Source organism: Dicentrarchus labrax, unplaced genomic scaffold (assembly GCF_905237075.1).
Source record: "Dicentrarchus labrax unplaced genomic scaffold, dlabrax2021, whole genome shotgun sequence".
Lineage (NCBI taxonomy): Eukaryota > Metazoa > Chordata > Actinopteri > Moronidae > Dicentrarchus > Dicentrarchus labrax.
Genome location: NW_026136714.1, coordinates 29,932,223 through 29,957,069, shown reverse-complemented (window position 1 = coordinate 29,957,069; position 24,847 = coordinate 29,932,223). Strand labels below are relative to the sequence as shown.

Below are 24,847 nucleotides of genomic sequence, written 5' to 3'. Positions count from 1 at the left end.
TCAACCTGGAAGGACAGAGAGACAAGTTTGACTGTGTTTACACTATGGATGACATAAGAATGTGACTTCAAACTGAAATAAAAACCTGATATTATTAAAGTGAAGTTGAACCTCATTCTTCCTGTATATGTTCTAATAAACATAGAATGCAGCAGTGAAAGTGGGAAAGAAAAGAAAAGTGCAGCTGTGAGACATTTAAGTTAGTAATGATCAGATGAACATCTTTGTTCTTGCACTTCAGCTGATTGTTCAGGGTCTCCAACTGACTGTTCAGGGTCTTCACGTCCTTCTGCCTGTTCTGTTTCTCCTTCAGGAGCTGACTGATTTCAACCTGTTTTCCCTCCAACTGGGAGTGCAGAGAGACATGGAGACAGACTGTGAGAGACTTACACTTATTTTAGATATGAGAGATTATATAAGACATTAACTAAACACTCAACTCTACTTCAAGCTCTGATTCATTCAGCATTTAAAGTACTTTCAGTCTTGACTTGGACTTTAGATGTGTTGAACTGTTTGTTGTTATTGTAGTTTATTTTATATTTATTCATTAAATTTGAAATGCAAAAATAAAATAAAATATCATAATGTTCTATTTTCTGGAAGACACTAATTTAAAAGTCATTTGAAAAGAGGCAAATAAGTTGCTGGAAAGGAAACTCAAATACAAACCTTCTCCTCCAGGATCTGAACTTTGTTCTCAGCTTCTTCCCTCCTCTGCTGCTCATCCTGGAACCTCTGCCTGGAAATCAACGGCCACTGAAACTGAAAGAGTAAGAGGAGACAGAGATTAGACACTTAAAAAGAAAGTTCATCATCTTTCTTTTTATAACTTTTTTTCATTTTCATTTTTTATTTGTGTCATTGTGATTTTAAGTCAAATTGAGAACATTCAGCTTTCCTGTTAGAAACTCTGCAGTTCCACAGTTTGACCAGTAAAGCAGCAGCTCTTCCTTCAGTGAGTATAAAGGAACATTTGTGACCTGAAGTCAGTTTTGTTCAATACAGCACACATCTGTCTGTGTAAGTTTGTCTTGTGGAGTTTACTCTGCTGATTTTGTTAGTTTCTATCAGGAAATATCAGAGTGTATAAATTTTACTTCTACATTGCAACTTACCCCAGATGAAGAAGACCGGACCGGAGCAGCTTGGCTTCTTTCCAACTGGGATAAAAGAGAGAGGTTAAGAGAGATATGTTCTTTATTAAATATATTTAGTGGTTTATTATCTAAACCATTAAACAAATTATTTAACCATAAAGGTTCCCAGTGGACTTTTAGACCTTTAGTAGCACTATGGAGCTTATTTTTTTTTAATGAATGAGTCCCCAGTTTGTGCATGAGAACACACTTGAATACACATGTGGCAGACACACACTCCAGCCAGTGGTTTTATACTATTCCTCTGATCTACAGGTGGCTGCAACAGGATACGCTGCAATGTGACAACAAAGACGGAAGAAGACTGCAAGCATGTAAACATTGCACTTTAAAATAATTTTGCTTTGTAAAAGAACACAATGTGTTTTAGTGAGTAACTCTGAACTTAGACAGATATTCTGTTTGAAAGATCAGCTTTGAGTTTATGGTCTGAATTGTTCAACACATAAAGTCACAATGATCTTCGATCTGTGATGGAAACTTATACGGGATGGTTGTCACTGAACACCAAATATTACTGTAAATATTCAGATGGTTTTGGTTAAAGTAGAAAGATGAACCTCCTTGTTGTTGGACTCCAGATTCTCCATCAGGGTCCGCAGGTTGGTCTCCACCATCCTCTGAATCTCATCCTGGAGCTGCTGGACTTCAGCTTGTTTGTCTTCAACCTGGGAGGAAAGAGGAGACGAGATGACTATAAGAGAGACATGTTTTATTATCAATACACGTTAGAAGTGATGCACTACAGTACCAGAGAAACAGTCAAACCTATGGAATGATGATTTTATCTGTAAATCTTATTAAAGCTGCTGCCAAGAGATAAACATTTCTGAATTAAGTAACTGTTAAGTAGCTATTTAATTGGTACAAATGCAATGACCAGTGCAAAGCACACACTGCCTTTCCCACAACAGAATTATTTTCCTAAAATAAAGTATCTTTATGTTCAAGTGATGTAGTAACTGTAGTAATTATGACTCAAGTAAAGGAGGAAGTCCTTCTCTGTGTTCTGCTTTTTAATTTTTGGGGACTACAGAAGCAGTAGGCACATAGTGTAACACTGAAATCTGCAGCCAAAGGAAAATGCTGAGACCGATGGAGGCAAAGTTTGATGATAATACCAAGGTGATGAGAGTATGAAAGCAAATAAGTAGATGGCTAAAAAAAATCTTTTAAAGAAAATAAATAGAAACCTCTTTGATTTTGGTGTCTAATTCCTTCTGATGAGTCTCCAGCTTCTTCAGTCTCTCAACTTCCTGCTCAGCTTTATTCTTCTGCTCTTCTATTTTCCTGCGCCTCTGGATCATAATAAAACATGTGACTGAAAATACTACACAATGACACATATGGCAAAGAAAGCAGAACATTTTAATGGCAAAGTTTAATTTCAGGTCTGTGGGTGGTGACCCATGACTTCCCCTCAGTATGTGCTGTACACATTCACATTCTCTCTGCTGCTCTCTGTGTTGTATAAAGTAGTTCAGAGCTGCACAATTTAACTGTTAATGAAGTTGATAAAGAAAATGGAGGACCAGCAGAGAATGCAGTCAGTCTGTGTCAGCATTGCTCTCATTCACAAACTAGTAACAAGATTAATCACAAAAATAATGGATATATTACAATAACAGACTTTCTAGTTATTTTTGTGATGGCACCTCAGAGTGTATTATTGCATTCAAACCATGAGCACTCACCAAAGGCCACCGGGATAGTGTGGCTTGGATTGTCTCCAGCTGGGAGGAAGAGATAGAGACATTAGTATCACATTAAAGCTTGTGAATAATTATACAACCAAATAACAGTTAAACTAAACACAATATGTGACTTATTATACAGTCAGTTACATTTTATATGCTACATTACTGAGTAGAAGTTCAATAACACAAACATGGTGTAGTTGGATTCTCAAACAGCAGAGATAATGAGACATCTCAATAAATGAAGATGAAGACATGAACCTCTTCGTGTTTGTTCTCCAGATCTTCCTTCGGGGTCTGCAGGTTGTTCTGGATCTTCTGCTTCTCTTCACGGAGCTGCTGCAGCTCAGATTGTTTGAGTTTGACCTGGAAGAACAGAGAGACAAGTTTGACTGTGTCTACACTATGGATGACATAACAATGTGACTTCAAACTGAAATAAAAGCCTGACATTATTAAAGTGAAGTTGAACCTCATTCTTCCTCGTCTCCAACTCCTCTGAGAATAGAGTGAGGACCCTCTTCACTCTATTCTCAGCTTCCTCCCTCCTCTGCTGCTCCTCCTTCAGCTGCTGCTCAGTTTTCTGCTTCAACAGAAAGAGAGGACAGAGATGGACAGAGACAAGATGTGAGACATGATTTTATTTGGGGAGGTTACTGAAGACACCGCACAATAACACATGTGTCACAGCCTTTGTATTTAGGTGCAGTTGAGAAATGTCAGACATTAAAGTAACAAATATTTAACAGAATTATTATGAAGTGAAAGTCTTCAGTGGTTCAGAAAACACCATAACTATGTCACTCTCAAATAAAAAGTTTTTTTTTATTTTTTATTTACACCTACATTTTGTATGAAATGTGCTCTATAAATAACATTGACATGTTGTCTTCTCATTTCAGATCATGTTGCTTTATTGTTCTATACTCTGATGAAACTTATCTTGTTTGTTTTCTCTCTGAAAGCAATGTCCTGTTTCTTTACTTACATGTTTGTTCTTCTTTTTCCCTTTTCCCTTGTTCAAAACCTCCATTTGCACTGTTCCATCTGCCATGAGTGTCTCTCTCTGATCTTCAGTTTTGTTTCTTTTGGAGCAATTCTTCTCCTCTCCTTTATCACTGTTACCCCTGTGGCTTCTCTTGTTTACTGTGTAAAATAGAATTAAAGTATGAAAGAAGTTTATTTGCATTTTGTGAAGGTATCACAGCATATGAACATTTCTGTCTAAATAAACCTGACAATTTTGATTGAATATTAAAAGCTGACAAACCACCACATTATTTATCAGCACTATAAGCTGTAATATACTGATGTTTTAATCACCATTACTCATTACACCTGTGAGAATAACTTGACATTTTTAAACCACTGCAATTTATTTGTGACTTACTGATTATGTTTTGTCTCCATTTCCACACAAAGAAGACAAGTAACAGAATAAGCAGGATGCAAACAGCCAAACTAACAGCCAGACCAACTGTGAGAGTAAAAGAACTGGACTGGACCTCGAAGAAATCATCTGAAATGAAACAGAATTACATATAGAAAACTACAACTCAGCTATTTGAAACTACAATTGATTAAAGAGTTCGGTCTAGACCTGCTCTATTTGAAAAGTGTCCTGAGATAACTTCTGTTATGAATTGGCGCTATACAAATAAAATTGAATTGAATTGAATTGAATTGAATTGAAATCACATTAAACAATATTATTTAATAATGACCAGAAATAAAGATGTGTGTCTCTCTGGTCTGGTTGATGTCCTTCTGTTGGACTCTACAGGTGAAGTTGTTGCTGTGTCTCTTCTCCACAGTCACTCTGCTGCTGACAGTATAGAGGTCATCAGGACCTCTGACTGTCTCTGTAGGTCCAGCAGAGAGGAGGTTTCCCTCACCGTCCAGCCAGACCACCTCAGGCTCTGGATACCAGCCTTTAGACTCACACTGTAGATCCAGTCCTCCTTTGTTTCTTTCAATCCCTGATAAATCGATGACAGGTGGGGACACAGCATCTGAAGCTGAGCAAAAGGAAAGATTTTAAACCAGTTGTCAGTTTTGCAATCACTGTTAATAGTTAAAAATAAAAAAAGGTGCACGAATGCAGATAAATGCAAAACTGTAAAGCTAATAATAAACACATACTGTATAGCCTGTGCATTAGCATTGCCTTTAATATAACTGGAGATGGGGCTGGTGACGGGTCATATTTAACATTTCAAAAAGTTGTAAGTGCTCAACAAATGTCATTAAACTGAAATGGCATTGACGTTGTAGACATTAAAAAGTCCAGGCAGTTTAGTTTTAGTTTTAGTTAGTTAGGTAGGCATTTTTTGGCAAGCAAAATAAAAGATCAATCATTAAGAATAAAAAGCCATATATGTTGTACATTATTCTGAAATCACAAACCAGTTATTTTAAACATTACTATAAATTTTGAGAGGTAAATCTGCTGCCATCATCATTGTAAACCATATCTGTGAGGTGGTAAAGCCAGACGGACGGAGAGGTATTAGCAACAGTAACATACGGGTGCAGTAGGACTCAATAAAGGGTTGGTGGACATCTCTTTGGAAAATTTGTCATGGTCTACATTAAAGCATATCACATTCTATCTATTTTAAACTATTTTATGTTTACTCTTTATGTCCCAACAACTGAAAGTTTATCCTCTACATGATTCAATGGATACAATGTACAGACTGCATCAAACTATCCTGTACACATACATTGTGTATCTACTCACCAACAACAAGCACAATGAAAGAGTCTATAGTCAGATCTGGAATGTAGCATCTGTATCTCCCCTCATCAGAAGGTTTTACTTTGGAGAGCTTCAGTGAAATGTTTCCATGCTTCAGTTCACCAGCGAACAATGTCCTTCCTTTATAGGCTGGATTTTTAGCCTTTACATGGTCCTGACCAGCACGCCACAAATAGACAAATCTGGGATCCAGGTCGGGTCTCGTCCACTCCAATGTCTTGGCAGTAATATCCACAGCAGGTTCCAGATGACACGGCAAAATGATGTCATCACCAATTGTTGCCACTATTGGCTGAGGCGAACCAATTAACTGAGACTGACCTGGAAGATAAAATACATTTGTTCAGCTGTATAAAGTGGGGCGGCTGTGGCGCAGAGGCAGAGCGGGTCGTCCCCTAATCGGAAGGTTGTTGGTTCAACTGATGAGAGTGAACTAAAACAGTGAACAGTGAAGTTGTGGGCCAGACATCCAAAACAAAGAGTTGACGGATTCTAAAACACACCATGGAGCTGTCTGTTGTAATTCTCTACTATGAGCAACAACTTTCATTTTACAGATATTTGGCATTTGATTGATTGGTGTGAAAATATGTAGCTCCTCGTATTCAACAACTACTTTCCAACAATGTCTTATTGTGGCCTTAAATTGTATTTGTGTGTAACTTACCTCTACAAAAGTGTGCTAGGAGAAAATGGACGAGCAGAACACTGATGGTTCTGAGCGGAGACTGAAGGCGCAGTCCAGTCATTGGAAGCATCCTACAGTTCTGAAAATGAACATAAAACACTAAAAGCCTACATGGACACCATCATTGTATAGAAAATATGCTTTTGATCTGGTGAATAGGCAAAATAAGTAGTCCTGTAACATATGAACTCATTCCTGAACAGAGTTGTTTGTTAACTAAATAATGGTCATTTAAAATGAATACATTTAATGCATTGAACTGCCATTGTGTTCGAAAGTTTTACACATTATATCACATTCTTTCTGCTTGAATTGAAACAAAGACTTACAGCTGTAAGAACAACTTCACTAGCAGTATCCTCATTTTACACAGACAATAAAACACTTCCATGCACTGGAGTTATACTTTCACTTTTGTCAGTACAGACATTCACAGATCTATAGTGAATTCTGTGGCTGTATATGGTATATACCTTTATCTCTATTGTGTCACAGACTGTTCCTAAGTGAATTAGAATTTTTTTTTGGATGCTGCCAGTTTATATATTTTAGCCTACAGTACTTTCAATGGTAAAAAGTCCTTGTCTCTAAGAATTAATCTAAGATAATAAAAAGATCCTGAAAATGTTCAAATAACTAAACACCAAAGGCTAATCAATTTTGAAATGATTAGATCACAATTATCCATACAATAAGTATGATACAGTGTTCCCGCAGATATAGAATTTACTTTCCCGTGTGTTATTATGATATATATGTGTGCTCTAAATGCAGACCTAGAAGGTGATAGTGTCTTTCAAAATAGAAATAGAAACACGTAGAAAAGGCAAAAATACATGTAGAAGACGACGTACCTGCTGCACAATCTGTCGACCATTTAATCAGACTTCACGACCAAAGTCTGTAAATCATTGACAGGATGTTTCCTGCAGCTTGTACATGCATTCATTTTTAGTTTGGAATTGGAAATGGTGTAGAACTTCCAAACTTTACCCGTGCAGTGTTCCCCATGAACTGGGTTTGGTTGGGTTCTACTTAATCATAAAAATACAGTACAATCCAGGGAGGTGATACAAATTTGCATATGGACAATATGCAGAATGTTAAGGACCAAATCTTTCACAGATTGTATTTGTTATTTTCATATGGCATGATATGAAATATCAATATCAATAACAGATTTGGATACAGATACATAACCTCGTATATCATTGGATCTTTCAGGATGCAGGTCATTTTGTAAGACTGTCAATTAATCAACTAATAAATAGAACTTTAAACAGAGTTTTAATAACTAATCTCAGTTTTACTTTGAGCGTCTTTGCAACACTGAACTTTGAGCCTGTTGCTAGGTAACTGATTACTAATATGAAATATTACAGCTGCAATCAAAACCACATGAGCAATAGGAGAGTGTTCATGAGGTAGTTGTTAGGTCTGTTTTGTAACTGCAGGGGGCAGAACAGGACTTGTTTACATATAGTTTATGCAATAACATTTCTGTGATAAATTAGAAAATAAATCTGAGATAACCGACAACTCTTCCAGAAGCCATACAACTGTTTTAGCAACCTAAGCAGCACTCCTTGTGCATAGAACTAGAATTGGCCCTTATATTTTTTACTGCATATATATATATATATATACATATATATATATATAGTGTATATATTTTTTTATAGTGTATATATTTTTTCATCATAATCATATATGTTCTACTGTATTTGAAAATATTCTTATTTTGTGATTCTTAATGTACTTTTACACTTCTGTACTTTGCACTACAATCCACTATATGCTGCTGTGTCTAACTTGGATTTCTCCTATGGGGATCAATAAAGGAACATCTTATCTTATCTTATCTTATCTCATCTTATAACACTAGTGAATTGGAAATGTTTTTTTGCCACAGCCTGTATAAAGAGAAGGAAAAATAACAGTGAACAAAAACGGTTTCTATGTAAAAATGGGGATGTGAGCATTGTGAACTTTGTTTTAAGATGACGAAAGAGAAACTTGAGCTGACCGAAGGAGCAGGGATGGTCAACCCCCTGTTGAATGGGTGCTTATAACTCTAGACTGACAAACTACTGTATGTTGAAGCCACTGTGACTCTGGCTTCAGCTTTAGCAGCAACATCAGAAGTCAACTGCACAGGAAGAGGAAGTTCTCGCTTACATACTTGTTGTATTTCAGTCTGATGTTCAGACAGCAGCAAGACAACATGGATGTCACATCTCTCTGCTTCAGACTGTGTGAGTGCTGAGTCTTAGTTTCTTTTTCTACATTTTATATTTTCCTGTAAATCGAAGCATCTATGGTTAATATACAACTTTGCTCCTTTGTTTATTCAGTGACGCTTGAATTCATTCTTCTGGGGACAGAAGTGCAGAACAGTTATTCTCAGGAAAGTGGTGAGTAACAATGAGAAAATTGTAAAATAAAATACTTTGTTTTATTGTGTGTCATTTTCATTCTGTCATTTTCCTACTTTTGGATGAAGATAATGTAAATATTTCTCTTTTTCAGGTGCAGCTTTTCTTTGGATCAGTCCGAACAGGCTGCAGCACTTTGAATATGAGTCCGTCTCTTTTCACTGTGAGGGGACTGATGGGTCCACTCAGCTGAAAGGAATCAGGATTACTGAGGAATTTAAACCAGTATGTGATATTAAGAGGACGCCAAAAGGGGCCTTCTGCACTATTGATAAAATCTATACAGTCGATAGTGGAGAATACTGGTGTGAGACTGAAGGGGGAGAAAAAACCAACAGAGTCAACATCACTGTCACTGGTATGTTTATTGTTATTTATAGCCACTACATATGTAATTTGAATATGTTTCTCATAAAGAATGTCTAGTGTGAAACTTCACTGATCCAGTTTAGACTGTAAGCCCATCATTTTTAATTAACGTAGATTTTGTTAATGGAAATATGAAAATCTTTGGGAATTAATTAATTGCTGCCTGGATTATGTACAACTTTTTTTGATAGAATGAAGCTTGGAGTCACGGCGAGATGAAAACGGTCTTAAAATAATTAAAAGCTAGACGTTAACACCGGAGACTGGGATTTGCAGCCTGAGTCCTGTCTGTGGTTAGGTTAAAGCAACACAGTTGTTTTTTTTGTATATTACCAAAAGGGCTGTTTCTACGTGGGTGCAAAAGCATACATTCTACTCTGTTTACTATTTTGCACCCTTAGTTAAAAAAAATATAGTGAAACTTACATTATTTCAAATCGTAATTACATATCATATATGCATGTACATTAGTCGTATGTGTATCACTGTCATAACAGCCCTACATTGTATCAGGAGTCATACTTTCCTTCTGGTGTTACTGAAAAGGAACAACACGCTGTATTCACCTTCTTCTGTTTCAAACCTTTTCCAGCTGCGTTCCTCCATAGCCTGTTAATCGGGGACCACGGTCAGGATGCGTAACACATTACACTATTTTTCATTGCCGTTGCCAGCTCGCACTGTAGCAACTAGTGCACCCTTTATAATCTCAGATGTCATTTTGTAGTGTACATTCTTATATCTGTATTTTCACACGTGTAATTTCTCTTCCTGAATTGTGGAAAATATCTTCAGTTTCCAATTGGGTGTAACTGCAATGTTAATAATTAATAAATTATTAATTACATATTAATAACAGCTTTTTCTTTCTTTCCACAGCTGGTTCTGTAATTTTGGACAGTCCTGCTCTTCCTGTGATGGAGGGACACATTGTGACTCTGTGCTGCAGAAGCAAGACCAGTTCCAACAAGCTCTTAGCTCATTTCTACAAGGATGGCGTCCTCCTGCAGGGCAGTCCTGCAGAAGAGATAACCATTAACAATGTCTCCAAGTCTGATGAAGGCATCTACAAGTGCAGCTCCTCTGAGGGTGAAACATCTCCAGGAAGCTGGCTGGCTGTCAGAGGTGAGGAATAACAGTGTTAGAGTTAGATAGCTGCTGATTATACACGATGATGGCACCCCCTACTTATGAAGAGTCCAGTCCATAATGTAAACATATTTGTCAAGTGTCTCATGTTTAAAACAATCATTTTACAATTGAAGTTCCATGCATAGTGTTATTTTCATCCTTACAGCAAATTCTCGATCCCGTCATGAAGAGACCCTCCCCGATGACTCAGAGTCCCCCCATGTCTTCACCCTGCTGTGGATTGCTGTCACTGTTTTAGTGATGGCTCTGGTGCTGCTGCTGGTGGGATTCCTCCATGTTAGGAAACACAGAGGTACAGAAATGTTACTACAGAGAGCATCGCATCACACTTGTTTTACATTTCTCCAATAGTTTAGGAATGGTGGGATACGTGATTCTAACTGTAATTCTGCACATCAAGCTATTTTTAACGAACAGAGCCACAAGTTTAAAAGAATTAAAAACATAAAACAGATTCAAATTAGATTTCTTATCATTTTACACATTTCCCTTGCGCTTAGCTCAGCTTTGAGGATATGTTAACATTTGGGCTAACAGCTCCAATGCTTATTCATGTCATAAACTTGTGTTAATATATAGGCTTAAATATTTTATATTTTTATACAACTCACAATGTTGCACTTAGTTGCACAAGTGTGAACCATCTGTTGGCTTAAGTGCACAGAAGAGTAAAAGTGTTTAATTTTACAAAAAAAAAAATTCTGGCTCTCTGTTTTCTATCCATCAGTGATGCTCTGCTTTTCCTCAAAGACTCCACCAGCAGCATCACAGTCGGGTGAGGACGATCAACACGGTGAGAGCAGACTTGTTACATAGGCTGTACTGTACTTCAGATTTGTCATTGCTCCATGTCATATTGATTTCTAAAAACATTTGAAGTAAAATCAAACTCTTGAAATGAAAGACCAAACAGAAGTCCATCATCCAATTATAAGATGTAAATAGGGTGTTAATGAAGTATATTTATGTACAACTATGTCCCTGTCTACCTGACAACCTTCTGAGTCTGTGTTTATAATTATTTAAATGTATTTTTTTTTCACAAACATTCGGTTTTATGTTTCAGTCTCTGGAGCGGACTCTGGTGTGACGTATGCAGTCGTCATCACAAAACAGAGAAAGAATAAAGGTTTACTTTATGTATTTTATTTCTTCAACATGATGTGAGAAACACAACAAGACTGTAATGGAACACTTGTGTCTTATTTATTAGTGATACTCTAAATGTTGAGAGACAAAGAGGTGCTTTTAACATCTTCAATTAGGTTAACCACCGAGCACAGTAGAATAATAAGACGAGCTGTTTGGTTTCACTGCCCTACATAATGAAAGAGGCAGTTGGGGTGTTGATACCAGTAAAGGTTGAGACATGCTGCACAGTAGAGCTGGTGGCTGAATTATTTTTACCTCCTCTCAGCGTCTCATACGTGCTGTTTTGTTTTAGACTCGGCAGACGCTGTTGATAATTTGAGCCCAGGAACAAACCACAGCAGAAAGCCACAGAGGGAAAGAGGTGAGAGGGGCTAGCTGACAGTTTTATTCTGATAAGAGCATTTGTGGTGTTCCTCTGTCTGTCTGTTGATCTCTTACTTCCTGTTGGTTTCCCCCCTTCAGATGACGATGAGTCCTCACTTCAACCCATTTACTCCACCTTAAAAACAAGTGAGACTTCACAAACTCTCCAGCGTGGTTCGTATATCATTAAAAAGCCTGTGGACAATTTCACATGTTTTCTAAAAATGTGCCAGTTAACTGATGCTCCCACTTAGATACAGCCACAGGTGTTTGAATTCCACATCTTTATTCCAGCTGTGAGTTTTCTGACCCCAACAAAGTGACTGCTACTGTCATTTACCTCAGCAATGCTCATATTTGCTGTAATTCTAAAAAAGATAGACAGAGGATTTAAAAGCTATCGACACAGAACTGTGATAAATTAAGATTATTTCCCAGAATGTATATTTTTCTAAGCATCTGGTTCATATTGATGCTCCATGTTGCTACATGTGTTACATTCTCATATCAGCTGGTTGTTTCAAGTTTACATCTGTACTGCTGACCAAGGAAACTGTAGTTTTTACAATGTAACAAATGATCTCTGGATCATTTCTGGATGAAAAAGATGCTGATATATGTTGCAGTTCATCATCCAGTTAATGTCAGTCTGAAAGAGTGTTAGCATCACTTAGACTTTAAAGTGGATTGCACCTCATAAAATGAGAGTGCTGGAGAGAACAAATAGAAACAGGATTAGTTACTGAAGATTTTCAAATTATTTGAAGCCATCCAGTGGTGCAGCTATAATGGGAAGTTTGACTTAAAGGGATTTGTCCAGATGAAATGTCAGTAGGTATTCATTAACTTTTTTTTAGATTAGATTATCACAGTTTTTGTGTCTTAACATGGAAAATGAACTCTACCAGTTTCTAAAACACAGCCTGAATCTCTGAATCCAACAGCAACCAAAGACTCAACAGAAGAGGAACTGTATTCTCCTGTTCAGAAGGTACGACTGATGGTAATTATAAAAAAAGTGGCCCTTGAGTTTAGAATATTTTACCACACATATATCCTTTGTGTTTTCTGTCTTACAGACCACAAAGAGCAGAGAGACCTGAGTGAAGAAAGGAGGAATTATTAGAAATATTGCTGAATTGTAAAGCTTTGTGTTGAACTTATTTGTGTGTGGTTAGTCATTTCATTGTAGTGTATTATGTATTAATAGAACGTTTCACAGTAGAAGTCAACAGAAATATGTCTATATGTACATCAAACCCTTCATATCTCAGATTGTTTGATTTGTATTTTCTGTTCACTCTGTAACATAACAAATTTAAGATAAATATAAATATACAATTAAACAAATGAAATGGCCGTGTACACCTGCACTATGAGACGCTTTAATAGATTGGAAATAAAGTTAGGCAGTACAGGACGAGTACAGTTATTATATAATTATATATCATTACATTACATTTAACAACTTTTTCTGCTGTCACTTTGTGAGAAGATGCAGTTACTAACCCTTCAACCAAAAGACTTCAAACAAAGAATTCTGTTTACAACTAAATAATATCTAATGATATATGTGAATATTAACATAGGCTGTTGTTTTTCCAGGTGCAGGTGGGGTGTTTTTTGTCTTTTTGTTTCACTTTGTATGTACATTTTAGGAAAGGGCTTTAGCTTTCAGACTAGATTAAAGTTAATGTGGAAAAATGGCATATATTCGTTTTAGAGGAGGCCCTAACTGAATTGTGAGAGGGAGCATAAAGGGAAAACACATTAGTAAATGTGTGCTATGCTGCCAGCGTGGCTTTAGGGATGGCAGTGTCAGTCAGTAAGTCCACCACTTTGGCCCTGAATATCTCAGCAACTATGATGGATTGTACATTAACCCCAGTTCTGTTCTTAATAAAACATTATTAGTAGTTAAACTGTAATTGAGTTCTTCCATTGTATTCTACTTTATACTCCACTATTTTTTTTTTGTTACTACTTACGTTGCATATTCCGATTGTTGATACAAAGTATGAATCAGTTAATAAATTCTGATTGAATTCTGATATTATTATAGGTGAAGCTACCCATTCAGCCATTCTAATTGAATTAACTATTAACTATTAACTATTGTTTCTTGAATGATTTGTATTAGTAATGTAAGCACAGAATATCAATCACATTTAACCATCTGCTGTGTTACTGCATCACCTGACTTTTGAATGATAATATAATAAGAATATAATACAATAATACAATAGCTCTAAGCACAACCGTACCCACGTCCTGGATTTCTGTGATTTCTCTACTCAAATCTTTCTGCCTGAGATTTATATTTATTTATTCTCAGCTTTTCATGTCACATCAATTTAAAATAATGATTAATGTTCACAACTTGCAGCTACATTCTTACACTGGTTCACTCAATATTTTGATTTAACATGTATTTAAGTGTTTGAGCAATTATGAAAAAAGAAAGAAATATCTGTTTTATTGAATAGAAAATATGCAAAACTGTAAGAAAAAATACAAAAATCTCTTTAAATATAAAAGTGTTTATTTATATACTGTAAAGTTGTACCTCACAGGACAAATAATAATAATATAAACAACATGTCTGGAAAACATATTTGATATTTGATTTTTACCTCTTTAATACAGAAACATGGAGCAGATCATTCTAAACTGACAGTATGAACTAATTTACAAACAATACAAAACACAGAATAGAAAATAATATATTTACTGTCCAAACCACTGAGCTGTAGAAACTGTGTGTGTCAAAGGAGAAGAAATGTTAATATAGAGATTCAATTCAGTACAAATACAGAACAAAAGTTCCTGAGTTACATTCGCTCAGTTTTTGAGTTTATTTTCCCTTCAGTCCTAATCCCATGGCTAGCAAAGAAAACGTGTTTTGAATTGTTGAAAATGCCACAAAAAGGAAAATGTAATAATGTTTGATTTGATATTCATAAAAAATTAAATAAAATATCCATTGTTGTTGATTCCAGAATGGAAGAATGATTCATGACATGAATTTTAAGTTATAGTGAATGTCTCCAGTGTTGCTGATGAGAGTGACCTGCAGTTTGTCTCCAGACCTCCAGGACTTCAGGTCCATCCACACCCGGTCAGTGGCATCATGACGGCCACCAGAACCTGAAGCCCACAACTGCAAAATGCAAAGGTCACAGACTTACAAATACACTCATGCATTAGTAGTAGTAGTAGCATTTTTATTAAAAATATTTTTTTTATTTCAAATGGGACTCAACCATGGGAAAAGAAAGAAAGAAAGAAAGAAAGAAAGAATGAATGAAAGAAAAGGAAAAACATGAATGAAAGACTCACAGTGACAGTGTTTCCAGCCTGTAGTTTGAATGAGTTCTCAAATGTGTACATGATGGGTTTTGTCTCATTTAACCGGACTCCTAACCTCCATCCTCCCAGTTGTTGCTCCTGCAGTGACATTGGGTGAGAGGGAGGATGAGAACAAACTAATGTTACAGTGTTACACTTATTGAATCCATTGTGTTTATTCAATGATTCAATGTCATTTCCCTCTTTATATGAATGGTAAATGGACTTATACAGAACTCATACAGTGTTCATCCACACACAGACAACATTACCTCATTGGACGAGTTTCTGAGACGAATATATTTGCCCTGCGGGTCGACCTCAACGTCAGGTGCTGTGATTGAGCTCTGATTGGTCGAGCTGGTGTCGTTCTCCTCCAGCACTTCACATCTGTTTGCAATGTACTGAGAGGGAGACAACACACACACACACACACACACACACACACACACACACACACACACACACTATCATTCAGGACTAATCAGCTAGCTAACAGACAGACAGATGGATGTTGTCAAACACATTGTGTCTCTAGATTGGAAATGTCCTCATTACAGATGAAAATCAATAATTTATAAAGAAGTTTAAAAGAAAGTGAGAGGAAAACTCAGCTCCATTAATAAACAGTGTTTAGGGTAAAAAATAGACCTTGGGCTCTGGTTCCTTGTTTGAGTTCTCCACTTTTCTCTCAGCTTCCTTCCTTTTCTTCTTCTCCTCCTTAAACTTCTTTTCCCACTGGGAGGAAAAAGAGAGATGAAGAGAGATTTTTTTTTTTCGTGCACTTAATATCCAGGTCTGAAAACTACGTTCTGATTGGCTGTAGGTTGTCATTTATGACCTTTTAATGTGCCCATAGTTGAGTCAGGTTCAACCTCTGTTTATACTGTGAATATATACTGTAAATATCAGCTGTAACAATCAGTGTACTACTCAACTGATGAATTCAACATGTAATTCTGAAATAAGAGCATTAAAGTAAAGAAGCAGAATGTCTCAAAGTCAGCAGTGTCAGCAGGGTTCAACAACAAAATCTAATCTTTATCATATTTATAGAATGAATACATTCACTGTTACACTGCTCTGTGTTTCTGTCAACCTGAGTCCACTGTCCACAGTCAGATCTGCTCTCGTGGTTAGTTTGATCATCTTCTCAGCTACAAATCAGTGTCACATTTTATCATATATAAGATTAAAAGAATTTTATTCAGGTGAAAAGGTGAACCTCCTTGTTTCTGATCTTCAGCTCCTTCAGGTCTTTCTCAGCTTTCTCTGCTCTCTGCTGCTCGTGCCAGAGCTTCTGGTCCAACTGTGAGGAAGGAGAGATGAAGAGAGACATTTTATTTCATGAAGTTAATGTGCAGTTCACATTAAGGTCTGAATGGACTCTCATGTGTGATGATCTGATGGTGTGATAGAACACTGTTCATGTACAGTTTGTCTCAGGTTGAATCAGTTTACCTTCAGTGGATTTATACTGGAAACACTATCTGACTGTTGTCTGTCCTGAACCACCAGAGTGGACTAATCATTGCACAGCTTTTTAAACATTGAGTTTAACACTGATAACAACCAACTGTCTGATTTGATATTAAATATTAAATCTGGACATCAGGATGATTTTCCATCTGTTACACCAACAATACTCAGTAATGTGATGCCTCTAGTTTAGAAATTAACTAAGTATTAGTTAACTGTTAATAACTCACTGAGAATGTGCTTTATAGGATTCACAGTAAACATCTTAAAATAACAGAGATTGTTCTTGATTCTGTTAATAATGTTACATTATTATATTTCAGAGAGCTGGAGTTTGAATGCTGTACAGCACTGACAGTGGCACATTGTGTGGATCTCAACATTCTTGATCAATATTGATTTTAACAGTGTTAATCTGCAGGAATTAACCAATGGATAAAGAATCTGAGACAGTTGAACCTTAATGTTCTAACATTTGTGTTTTCCTCTCAGAACTGATTACTGAATACAACACTTTTATAAGACTTGGTTTAAAGAGGTCTAACAGAGAGTCTGACCTCTAACTGACCTCCAACATAAACGTCACTGTGGAGAATGTCATACTCTCTATGGATGACTTTTAGCAAATACAATATATATTTGTTCATGCACAGACATTATAACATTATAAACCATAGAATATTTCTTATTTAGTGTAATAACAATACTTTATGCTAATTTCTGTATTGTGTCATCAGCAAACATGCAGTTCAGTTAGTGGCAAACAGAATGGTTACTACTTATACAATAATACATTTCTTTATATTTTGATTTCAAAAGAAAATAAATATATATTTAAAGGAAAAATTATTGTTGATCTATTATTTCTACACATACAACAGATGAGGTCAGAGGGGTTGTATGAGGCAGTAAAGCCAAAGTCAAGAAAAGCCAGTGGCTTCAGTTTAATATTATCATCTTAATTTTTTTAAATGTTGTTATTGATTTAAATCAGCTTTAGATAAAATAAAATTATGAAATTCAAAACTAAAACACACAAATACAATACGATATGTGTATGGAAAGAAAACTATAACAATAATCGACAATACCACAATAAAATATGTAAGACAGATTATATAATAGTGAATATTCACTAGTATTACTCATAGTAGTGGTGGTGGGAACACCACATTAACATAAACATAAGATGGTTTTGGTCTTGACTCCTGCTTTTGACATGATCTACTTTAAAAAGGATTTTAAACCTGCTCCTGATATTTGTCATTGTATAAGTTCTAATAAACACAGAATGCAGCAGTGAAAGTGGGAAGGAAAAGAAAAGTGCAGCTGTGAGACATTTAAGTTAGTAATGATCAGATGAACCTCTTTGTTCTTGGTCTCCAGCTGATTGTACAGGGTGTCCACTTCCTTCTGCCTGTTCTGTTTCTCCTGCAGGAGCTGACTGATTTCAGCCTGTTTTCCCTCCAACTGGGAGTGCAGAGAGACATGGAGACAGACTGTGAGAGACTTACACCTATTTTAGATATGAGAGATCATATAAGACATTAACTAAACACTCAACTCTACTTCAAGCTCTGATTCATTCAGCATTTGAAGTACTTTCAGTCTTGACTTGGACTGTAGATGTGTTGAACTGTTTGTTGTGATTGTAGTTTATTTCATATTTATTCATAACATTTCAAATGCAGAAATAAAATAAAAATGTATAATGTTCTATTTTATGGAAGACACTAAATTAAAATGGGATTTTGTTGTTGTTTATTTGATAACTTTTTTGTTTTAGTTTAATTGTCAGATTTTATTTGTGTCATTGTGATTTTAAGTCAAATTGAGAACATTCAGCTTTCCTATTAGAAACTCTGCAGTTCCACAGTTTGACCAGTAAAGCAGCAGCTCTTCCTTCAGTGAGTATAAAGGAACATTTGTGACCTGAAGTCAGTTTTGTTCAATACAGCACACATCTGTCTGTGTAAGTTTGTCTTGTGGAGTTTTCTCTGCTGATTTTGTTAGTTTCTATCAGGAAATATCAGAGTGTATAAATTGTACTTCTACGTTACAACTTACCCAAGATGAAGGAGACCGGACCGGAGCAGCTTGGCTTCTTTCCAACTGGGATAAAAGAGAGAGGTTAAGAGATACATGTTCTTTATTAAATATATTTAGTGGTTTATTATCTAAACCATTAAACAAATTATTTAACCATAAAGGTTCCCTGTGGACTTTTAGACCCCTATTAGCGCTATGGAGCTTATTTGTTTTAATGAGTGAGTCCCCAGTTTGTGCACGAGAACACACTTGAATACACACATGTGGCAGACACACACTCCAAACAGTGGTTTCACACTATTCCTCTGATCTACAGGATACGCTGCAATGTGCCAACAAAGACAGGGAAGAAGACTGCGAGCAGGTAAACATTGCATTTTAAAATACTTTGACTTTGTAAAAGAACACAATGTGTTTTAGTGAGTTACTCTGGACAAAAGGGCAGCTTTAAGTTTATGGTCTAAATTGTTCAACACATAAAGTCAAGATGATTTTTGATCTGTGATCAAAACTTATTCGCTGGACACCAAATATTACTGCAAATATTCAGATGGTTTTGGTTAAAGTAGAAAGATGAACCTCCTTGTTGTTGGACTCCAGATTCTCCATCAGGGTCCGCAGGTTGGTCTCCATCCTCTGAATCTCATCCTGGAGCTGCTGGACTTCAGCTTGTTTGTCTTCAACCTTGAAGGAGAAAGAAAATGAGAGGCAATGTGACATACATTTAGTATTAATGCACATTAGAAGTGATGTACTACAGTACCAGAGAAACAGTCAAACCTATGGAATGATGATTTGATTTGTAATTCTTATTTAAGCTGCTGCCAAGAGATAAACATTTCTGAATTAAGTAACTATTAAGTTGCTATTTAATTGGTACAAATGCAATGACCAGTACAAAGCACACACTGTCTTTCCCACAACATAATTATTTTCCTAAAAGAAAGTATATTTACGTTCAAGTGACATAGTACTCGTAGTAATTATGACTCAAGTAAAGGAGGAAGTCCTTCTCTATGTTCTGATTTTTAATTTAGGTCACTACAGAAGCAGTAGGTTCTGTGCTCACATAGTGTAACACTGAAATCTGCAGCCAAAGGAAAATGCTGAGAACAATGGAGACACAGTTTAATGACTGATAATACCAAGGTGATGAGAGTATGAAAGCAAATACGTAAATAGCTGAAAAATAAAATCTTTTAAAGAAAAAAAAAATAGAAACCTGTTTGATTTTGATGTCTAATTCCTTCTGATGAGTCTCCATCTTCTTCTTCAGTGTCTCCACTTCCTGCTCAGCTTTATTCTTCTTCTGCTCTTCTTCTTTTCTGCCTCTCTGGATCATTAAAACATGTGACTGAACATACTATACAGTGACACATATGGCAAATAAATGAAGCCTCTGGTTATTGCTGGATAAAAAGAGAGAAATATCAGCAGAACATTTTAATGGCAAAGTTTAATTTCAGGTCTGTGGGTGGTGACCCCTGACTTCCCCTCAGTATGTGCTGTACACATTCACATTCTCTCTGCTGCTCTCTGTTTGTATAAAGTAGTTCAGAGCTGCACAATTTAAGTGTTAATGAAGTTGATAAAGAAAATGGAGGACCAGCAGAGAATGCCGTCTGTCTGTGTCAGCATTGCTCTCATTCACAGACTAGTGACAAGATGCATCACAAAAATAATGGATATATTACAATAACAGACTTTCTAGTTATTTTTTTGTGTGATGGCACCTCAGAGTGTATTATTGCATTCAAACCATGAGCACTTACCAAAGGCCACCGGGATAGCATGGCTTGGATTGTCTGCAGCTGGGAGGGAGAGATAGAGACATTAGTACCACATTAAAGCTTGTGAATAATTATACAACCAAATAACAGTTAAACTAAACACAATATGTAACTTATACAGTCAGTTAAATTTTATATGCAACATTACTGAGTACAAGTTCAATAACACAAACATAGTCTAGTTGGATTCTCAAACAACAGAGATGATGAGACATCTCAGTAAATGAAGATGAAGATGAAGACATGAACCTCTTTGTTCTTGTTCTCCAGCTCTTTCTTCACGGTCTGCAGGTTGTTCTGGTGCCTCTGCCTCTCTTCACGGAGCTGCTGCAGCTCATCTTGTTTCTTTTCAACGACAGAGAGACAAGTTTGACTGTGTCTACACTATGGATGACATAAGAATGTGACTTCAAACTAAAATAAAAGTGAATATTGTTAAAGTGAAGTTGAACCTCATTCTTCCTCGTCTCCAGCTCCTCTGAGAATAGAATGAGGACCCTCTTCACTCTATTCTCAGCTTCCTCCCTCCTCTGCTGCTCCGTTTTCTGCTTATTTAACTGAAAGAGAGGACAGAGACAGGATGTGAGACATGATTTTATTCGGGGAGGTTACTGAAGACACTGCACAATAACACGTGTGTCACAGCCTTGGTATTTAGGTGCAGTTGAGAAATGTCAGACATTAAAGTAACAAATATTTAACAGAATTATTATGAGTGAAAGTCTGCAGTGGTTCAGACTAGTTTTAGTAAATCAAACTTGCACTTTAGGAACATGGACACCATAAGTTGGTCAAAAAAACATTTTTTTTAATTTATTTATTACACCTACATGTTGTATGAAATGTGCTCTATAAATAACATTGACATGCTGTCTTCTCATTTCAGATCATGTTGCTTTATTGTTCTATACTCAGATGAAACTTATCGTGTTTGTTTTCTCTCTGAAAGCAAAGTCCTGTTTCTTTACTTACATGTTTGTTCTTCTTTTTCCCTTTTCCCTCGTTCAAAACCTCCATTTGCACTGTTTCATCTGCCATGAGTGTCTCTCTCTGATCTTCAGTTTTGTTTCTTTTGGAGCAATTCCTCTCCTCTCCTCTACCACTGTCACCCCAGTGGCTTCCCTTGTTTACTGTGTAAAATAGAATTAAAGCATGAGCATTTCTTCAAGCATTTTTTTTTTTTTTTGCATTTTCAGAAGGTATCCTAGCAAATGAATATTTCAGTCTAAATAAACCTGACAATGTGACTGATTGGAATTAAAAGTTAACAAATCACCATATTTTTGTATCAGCACTATAAGCTGTAATATACTGATGTTTTAATAGCTTTTATCAACTTATTTTCACAAACAACTAATTCACATCACTCTTACTAATTGTACCTGTGAGAATAACTTGACATTTTTAAACCACTGCAATTTATTTGTGACTTACTGATTATGTTTTGTCTCCATTTCCACACAAAGAAGACAAGTAACAGAATAAGCAGGATACAAACAGCCAAACTAACAGCCAGACCAACTGTGAGAGTAAAAGAACTGGACTGGACCTCGAAGAAATCATCTGAAATGAAACAGAATTACATATAGAAAACTAGAACTCAGCTATTTGAAACTACAAATGATCACATTAAACAATATTATGTAATAATGATAATAATAATATAACATTTAGACCTGCTCTATGTAAAAAGTCGAGATATCTGATGAATTGAATTACCAGAAATATAGATGTGTGTCTCTCTGGTCTGGTTGATGTTCTTCTGTTGGACTCTACAGGTGAAGTTGTTGCTGTGTCTCTTCTCCACAGTCACTCTGCTGCTGACAGTATAGAGGTCATCAGGACCTCTGACTGTCTCTGTAGGTCCAGCAGAGAGGAGGTTTCCCTCACCGTCCAGCCAGACCACCTCAGGCTCTGGATACCAGCCTTTAGACTCACACTGTAGAACTACTCCACTGGTGTCTTTATCAATGCCAGCCAAACTTAAAACCGGTGAAAAGACAGCAGCTGCAAAAGGAAATATTTTAAACAGTGCTAACATTGGAAGCGGACGCTCATAAATAGTGCATCAACAAATCCTGAATGGTTGCTATCTGATGACACAAATCTTGAATTCTGAAATCTAAATGGTGTTTGTATCAGAAAGGTGCTATAATAATAAACTAAGCTACTGTATGTCAATGCTACTAAAATTAAGCATAAGGACTGGGTGAAATGCACCATGAACATGTACAATATGTATGCACTTACCAACAACTAGCTGAACAGAAGATTGCTTTCCTGGTGATGGAATAAAGCATCTGTACGTTCCCTGATCACCAATCTTCACTTTGGAGACTTTCAGTGAAATGTTTCCCAGCTTCAGCTCATCGATGAACAGTGACGTTCTTCCCTCGAAGGAAGGATGTTTTTTACTCTCAAGTTCTTGACCATCACGCCACACATGGACAAATCTGGGGTTCAGGTCAGCTCTCGTCCACTCCAGTGTCAAACCAGAGGCATCTTCCGCAGGGTCCAGATGACAAGGCAAAATTATGTCGTGGCCAAGTGTTGCTACTATTGGCTGAGATGAGCCAATCAGCTGAAACTGACCTGGAAAGACAAATGTGTTTTTTTCATATTGATAAAGGAAGTATTTTTAAAGGACCTCAATTGTTTGACTGTGTATGAAATAGAGCATATAGTGAAGTAAAAATCATTCAAAGTAATAATGTCTTTACTGTAAAAGAGGTCTAGAACACAATTGGGAGCATTTCTTGTTAGTATTTTAGCACTGATAGTTGACAGAGACAGTCAGGAAATACTTACACAATAGTGACCTATTAAGATTGTATTTGTGTATAAGTTACCTCTACAGAAGTGTGTTAGAAGAAGATGGAAAACCAGAACAATGAGGGGTGTGGGATGAGATTTAAGGAGCTTTGTGTCTGCGTTAAGCATCTTGGAGCTCTGAAAATGAAGAGAAACCAGTGCTTACAGAGATAACTGGCAAAGGGAAAAGATTTGGAAATGATATCTATCTATCTCTCTATCTATCTATCTATCTATCTATCTATCTATCTATCTATCTATCTATCTATCTATCTATCTATCTATCTACTGAACATCACAACAACACCAACAAATAAAAATCAAATATCTAATGCGCCCTCCAGTACATTACACAGATTATATTTATTATGTTATATTCAGTGTTTGATTCACATACTTCATACCTGTGAGAACCCGTTTGCTCTTCCTTCAGTCTTACTGCTGACAGCTTTAAAATATTGACAAAGTGTCACAGCATTATGCTCTCCATAAGTTAGTCTATGACTAGTTCAATAAATATCACGTTATACTTTTATAGTTTAAGAAAACTTAAAATATGTTTGAAGCTGCAATAGTAATTTGAAATTATATCACGCTAACAACCATTTCAAAACCCAGTACCTCCGGTGCGTGACTATCATCACTGTAAAAACTCCCTAGAACAAGAACAGAACTGACCGATGTTTTGTTAAAATGCTCAAAATTCAAATAACATTTTAAAACAGTTGAAATCAGAAAGCAATTCAATTCATTGACTTCCATTTGAAATACAACTGGCTGACACAGAGGCAAGAAGAAAAGAAATACTCACAACTCAGAATGCAGACCCACTTTTTTTAGATTTCTAATTTATTTTACATTAAATGTTAGACGACGATCACATACCTGTTGAGTGTTGCATTTCAGAGTCACCTCAACTGACTCGGTGGCAAAACTCTGTCAAAGGTCAGGAGCCTATAAATGATTGACAGTTTTTACAGTTGCTCCAACTGCAGTTTATTTCTCAATTGTTTTTTTCCTCTGACCGTCAAAGTGGTGATTCACTGTTGTGCCATGTATTGTTTTCAGTGAGTAAATGTCTCTGCAACAAGACAAGACACATTTGTTGCTGTTGCAATTTTCTATCATCAAAAAACTCACCCTTAAAACAGACACACAGGCCTTAGGCAGCAGAATGTAATATACATTAATAATTAATACCTTTACGATGATTAGGTTTAAACTATATATATAACATAATTATAGACACTTTAAAAACATGGAAAGATTATAGTGATATTTGTATCTTTTCGATAGCCAAGCTGAGTTTCCCTTACACTCCAATTAAATCTGGTAGTTGCAGAGGACCATGAACAGCATTAACAGCACAGCATGGCAACAACTTAAGAAAAGCAAATGCTCTCTCGGTTTTTCTGCAGCTTTTGTATTGTTTCAAACTGCAAGCAACAGCATCAAAATCACTGTCACTGAAATTTCTATAAAAAGTCATTGTATGAAATCAATGGGATTGTTTCCTTAAATGTTAAAAAACGAGAGAAAGCTTAAAGAAGAGATGAAACTGACAACTTCTCACTCACTCCCTGAATGTTTTTC

General features: G+C 36.2%; 3 protein-coding genes across 3 annotated transcripts; 1 reads left to right on the top strand and 2 right to left on the bottom strand.

The window, feature by feature from the left end:
• Positions 1–6,387, bottom strand: LOC127376169 (butyrophilin subfamily 2 member A1-like). Its single transcript, XM_051422812.1, has 13 exons — positions 6,286–6,387; positions 5,601–5,939; positions 4,582–4,869; positions 4,248–4,376; positions 3,846–4,003; positions 3,330–3,443; positions 3,119–3,223; positions 2,855–2,893; positions 2,354–2,458; positions 1,721–1,828; positions 673–765; positions 221–346; positions 1–42 (listed from the first exon to the last, which is right to left on the bottom strand). Exons 1-13 carry the CDS (start codon positions 6,374–6,376, stop codon positions 1–3), a joined length of 1,737 nt encoding a protein of 578 aa, XP_051278772.1. The 5' UTR covers positions 6,377–6,387.
• Positions 6,388–8,442: 2,055 nt separating this feature from the next.
• LOC127376357 (uncharacterized) lies at positions 8,443–13,699 on the top strand. The gene is made up of 11 exons (XM_051423164.1): positions 8,443–8,561; positions 8,661–8,720; positions 8,836–9,099; positions 9,990–10,235; positions 10,408–10,554; positions 10,990–11,055; positions 11,329–11,391; positions 11,707–11,775; positions 11,877–11,924; positions 12,722–12,768; positions 12,857–13,699. The coding sequence occupies exons 1-11, from the start codon at positions 8,507–8,509 to the stop codon at positions 12,878–12,880; spliced, it is 1,089 nt and encodes a 362-aa protein (XP_051279124.1). The 5' UTR covers positions 8,443–8,506; the 3' UTR covers positions 12,881–13,699.
• A 602-nt stretch (positions 13,700–14,301) lies between these two features.
• On the bottom strand, positions 14,302–24,204 carry LOC127376356 (lamin-A-like). The gene is made up of 18 exons (XM_051423163.1): positions 24,140–24,204; positions 23,293–23,392; positions 22,694–23,035; positions 22,163–22,450; positions 21,878–22,006; positions 21,416–21,573; positions 20,896–21,000; positions 20,693–20,788; positions 20,426–20,464; positions 19,876–19,986; positions 19,233–19,337; positions 18,672–18,716; positions 17,970–18,074; positions 16,351–16,434; positions 15,777–15,863; positions 15,398–15,529; positions 15,117–15,224; positions 14,302–14,937 (listed from the first exon to the last, which is right to left on the bottom strand). Exons 2-18 carry the CDS (start codon positions 23,381–23,383, stop codon positions 14,791–14,793), a joined length of 2,172 nt encoding a protein of 723 aa, XP_051279123.1. The 5' UTR covers positions 23,384–23,392; positions 24,140–24,204; the 3' UTR covers positions 14,302–14,790.
• Between the last annotated feature and the right edge of the window lie 643 nt (positions 24,205–24,847).

Excerpts from the sequence above, each read along its gene's own strand:
- LOC127376169 (XM_051422812.1), bottom strand. The coding sequence starts at position 6,376 with ATGCTTCCAATGACTGGACTGCGCCTTCAGTCTCCGCTCAGAACCATC. Across the intron at positions 5,940-6,285 it reads CCTAGCACACTTTTGTAGAG|GTCAGTCTCAGTTAATTGGT; the intron begins GTAAGTTACACA and ends TTTATCTTCCAG. Across the intron at positions 43-220 it reads TGAAGTGCAAGAACAAAGAT|TGTAAACACAGTCAAACTTG; the intron begins GTTCATCTGATC and ends TGTCATCCATAG.
- LOC127376357 (XM_051423164.1), top strand. The coding sequence starts at position 8,507 with ATGTTCAGACAGCAGCAAGACAACATGGATGTCACATCTCTCTGCTTC. Across the intron at positions 8,721-8,835 it reads CAGTTATTCTCAGGAAAGTG|GTGCAGCTTTTCTTTGGATC; the intron begins GTGAGTAACAAT and ends TCTCTTTTTCAG. Across the intron at positions 12,769-12,856 it reads TGTATTCTCCTGTTCAGAAG|ACCACAAAGAGCAGAGAGAC; the intron begins GTACGACTGATG and ends TCTGTCTTACAG.
- LOC127376356 (XM_051423163.1), bottom strand. The coding sequence starts at position 23,383 with ATGCTTAACGCAGACACAAAGCTCCTTAAATCTCATCCCACACCCCTC. Across the intron at positions 18,717-19,232 it reads TGGAGTCCAACAACAAGGAG|TTGGAAAGAAGCCAAGCTGC; the intron begins GTTCATCTTTCT and ends CTTTTATCCCAG. Across the intron at positions 15,864-16,350 it reads TGAAGATCAGAAACAAGGAG|TGGGAAAAGAAGTTTAAGGA; the intron begins GTTCACCTTTTC and ends TTTTCCTCCCAG.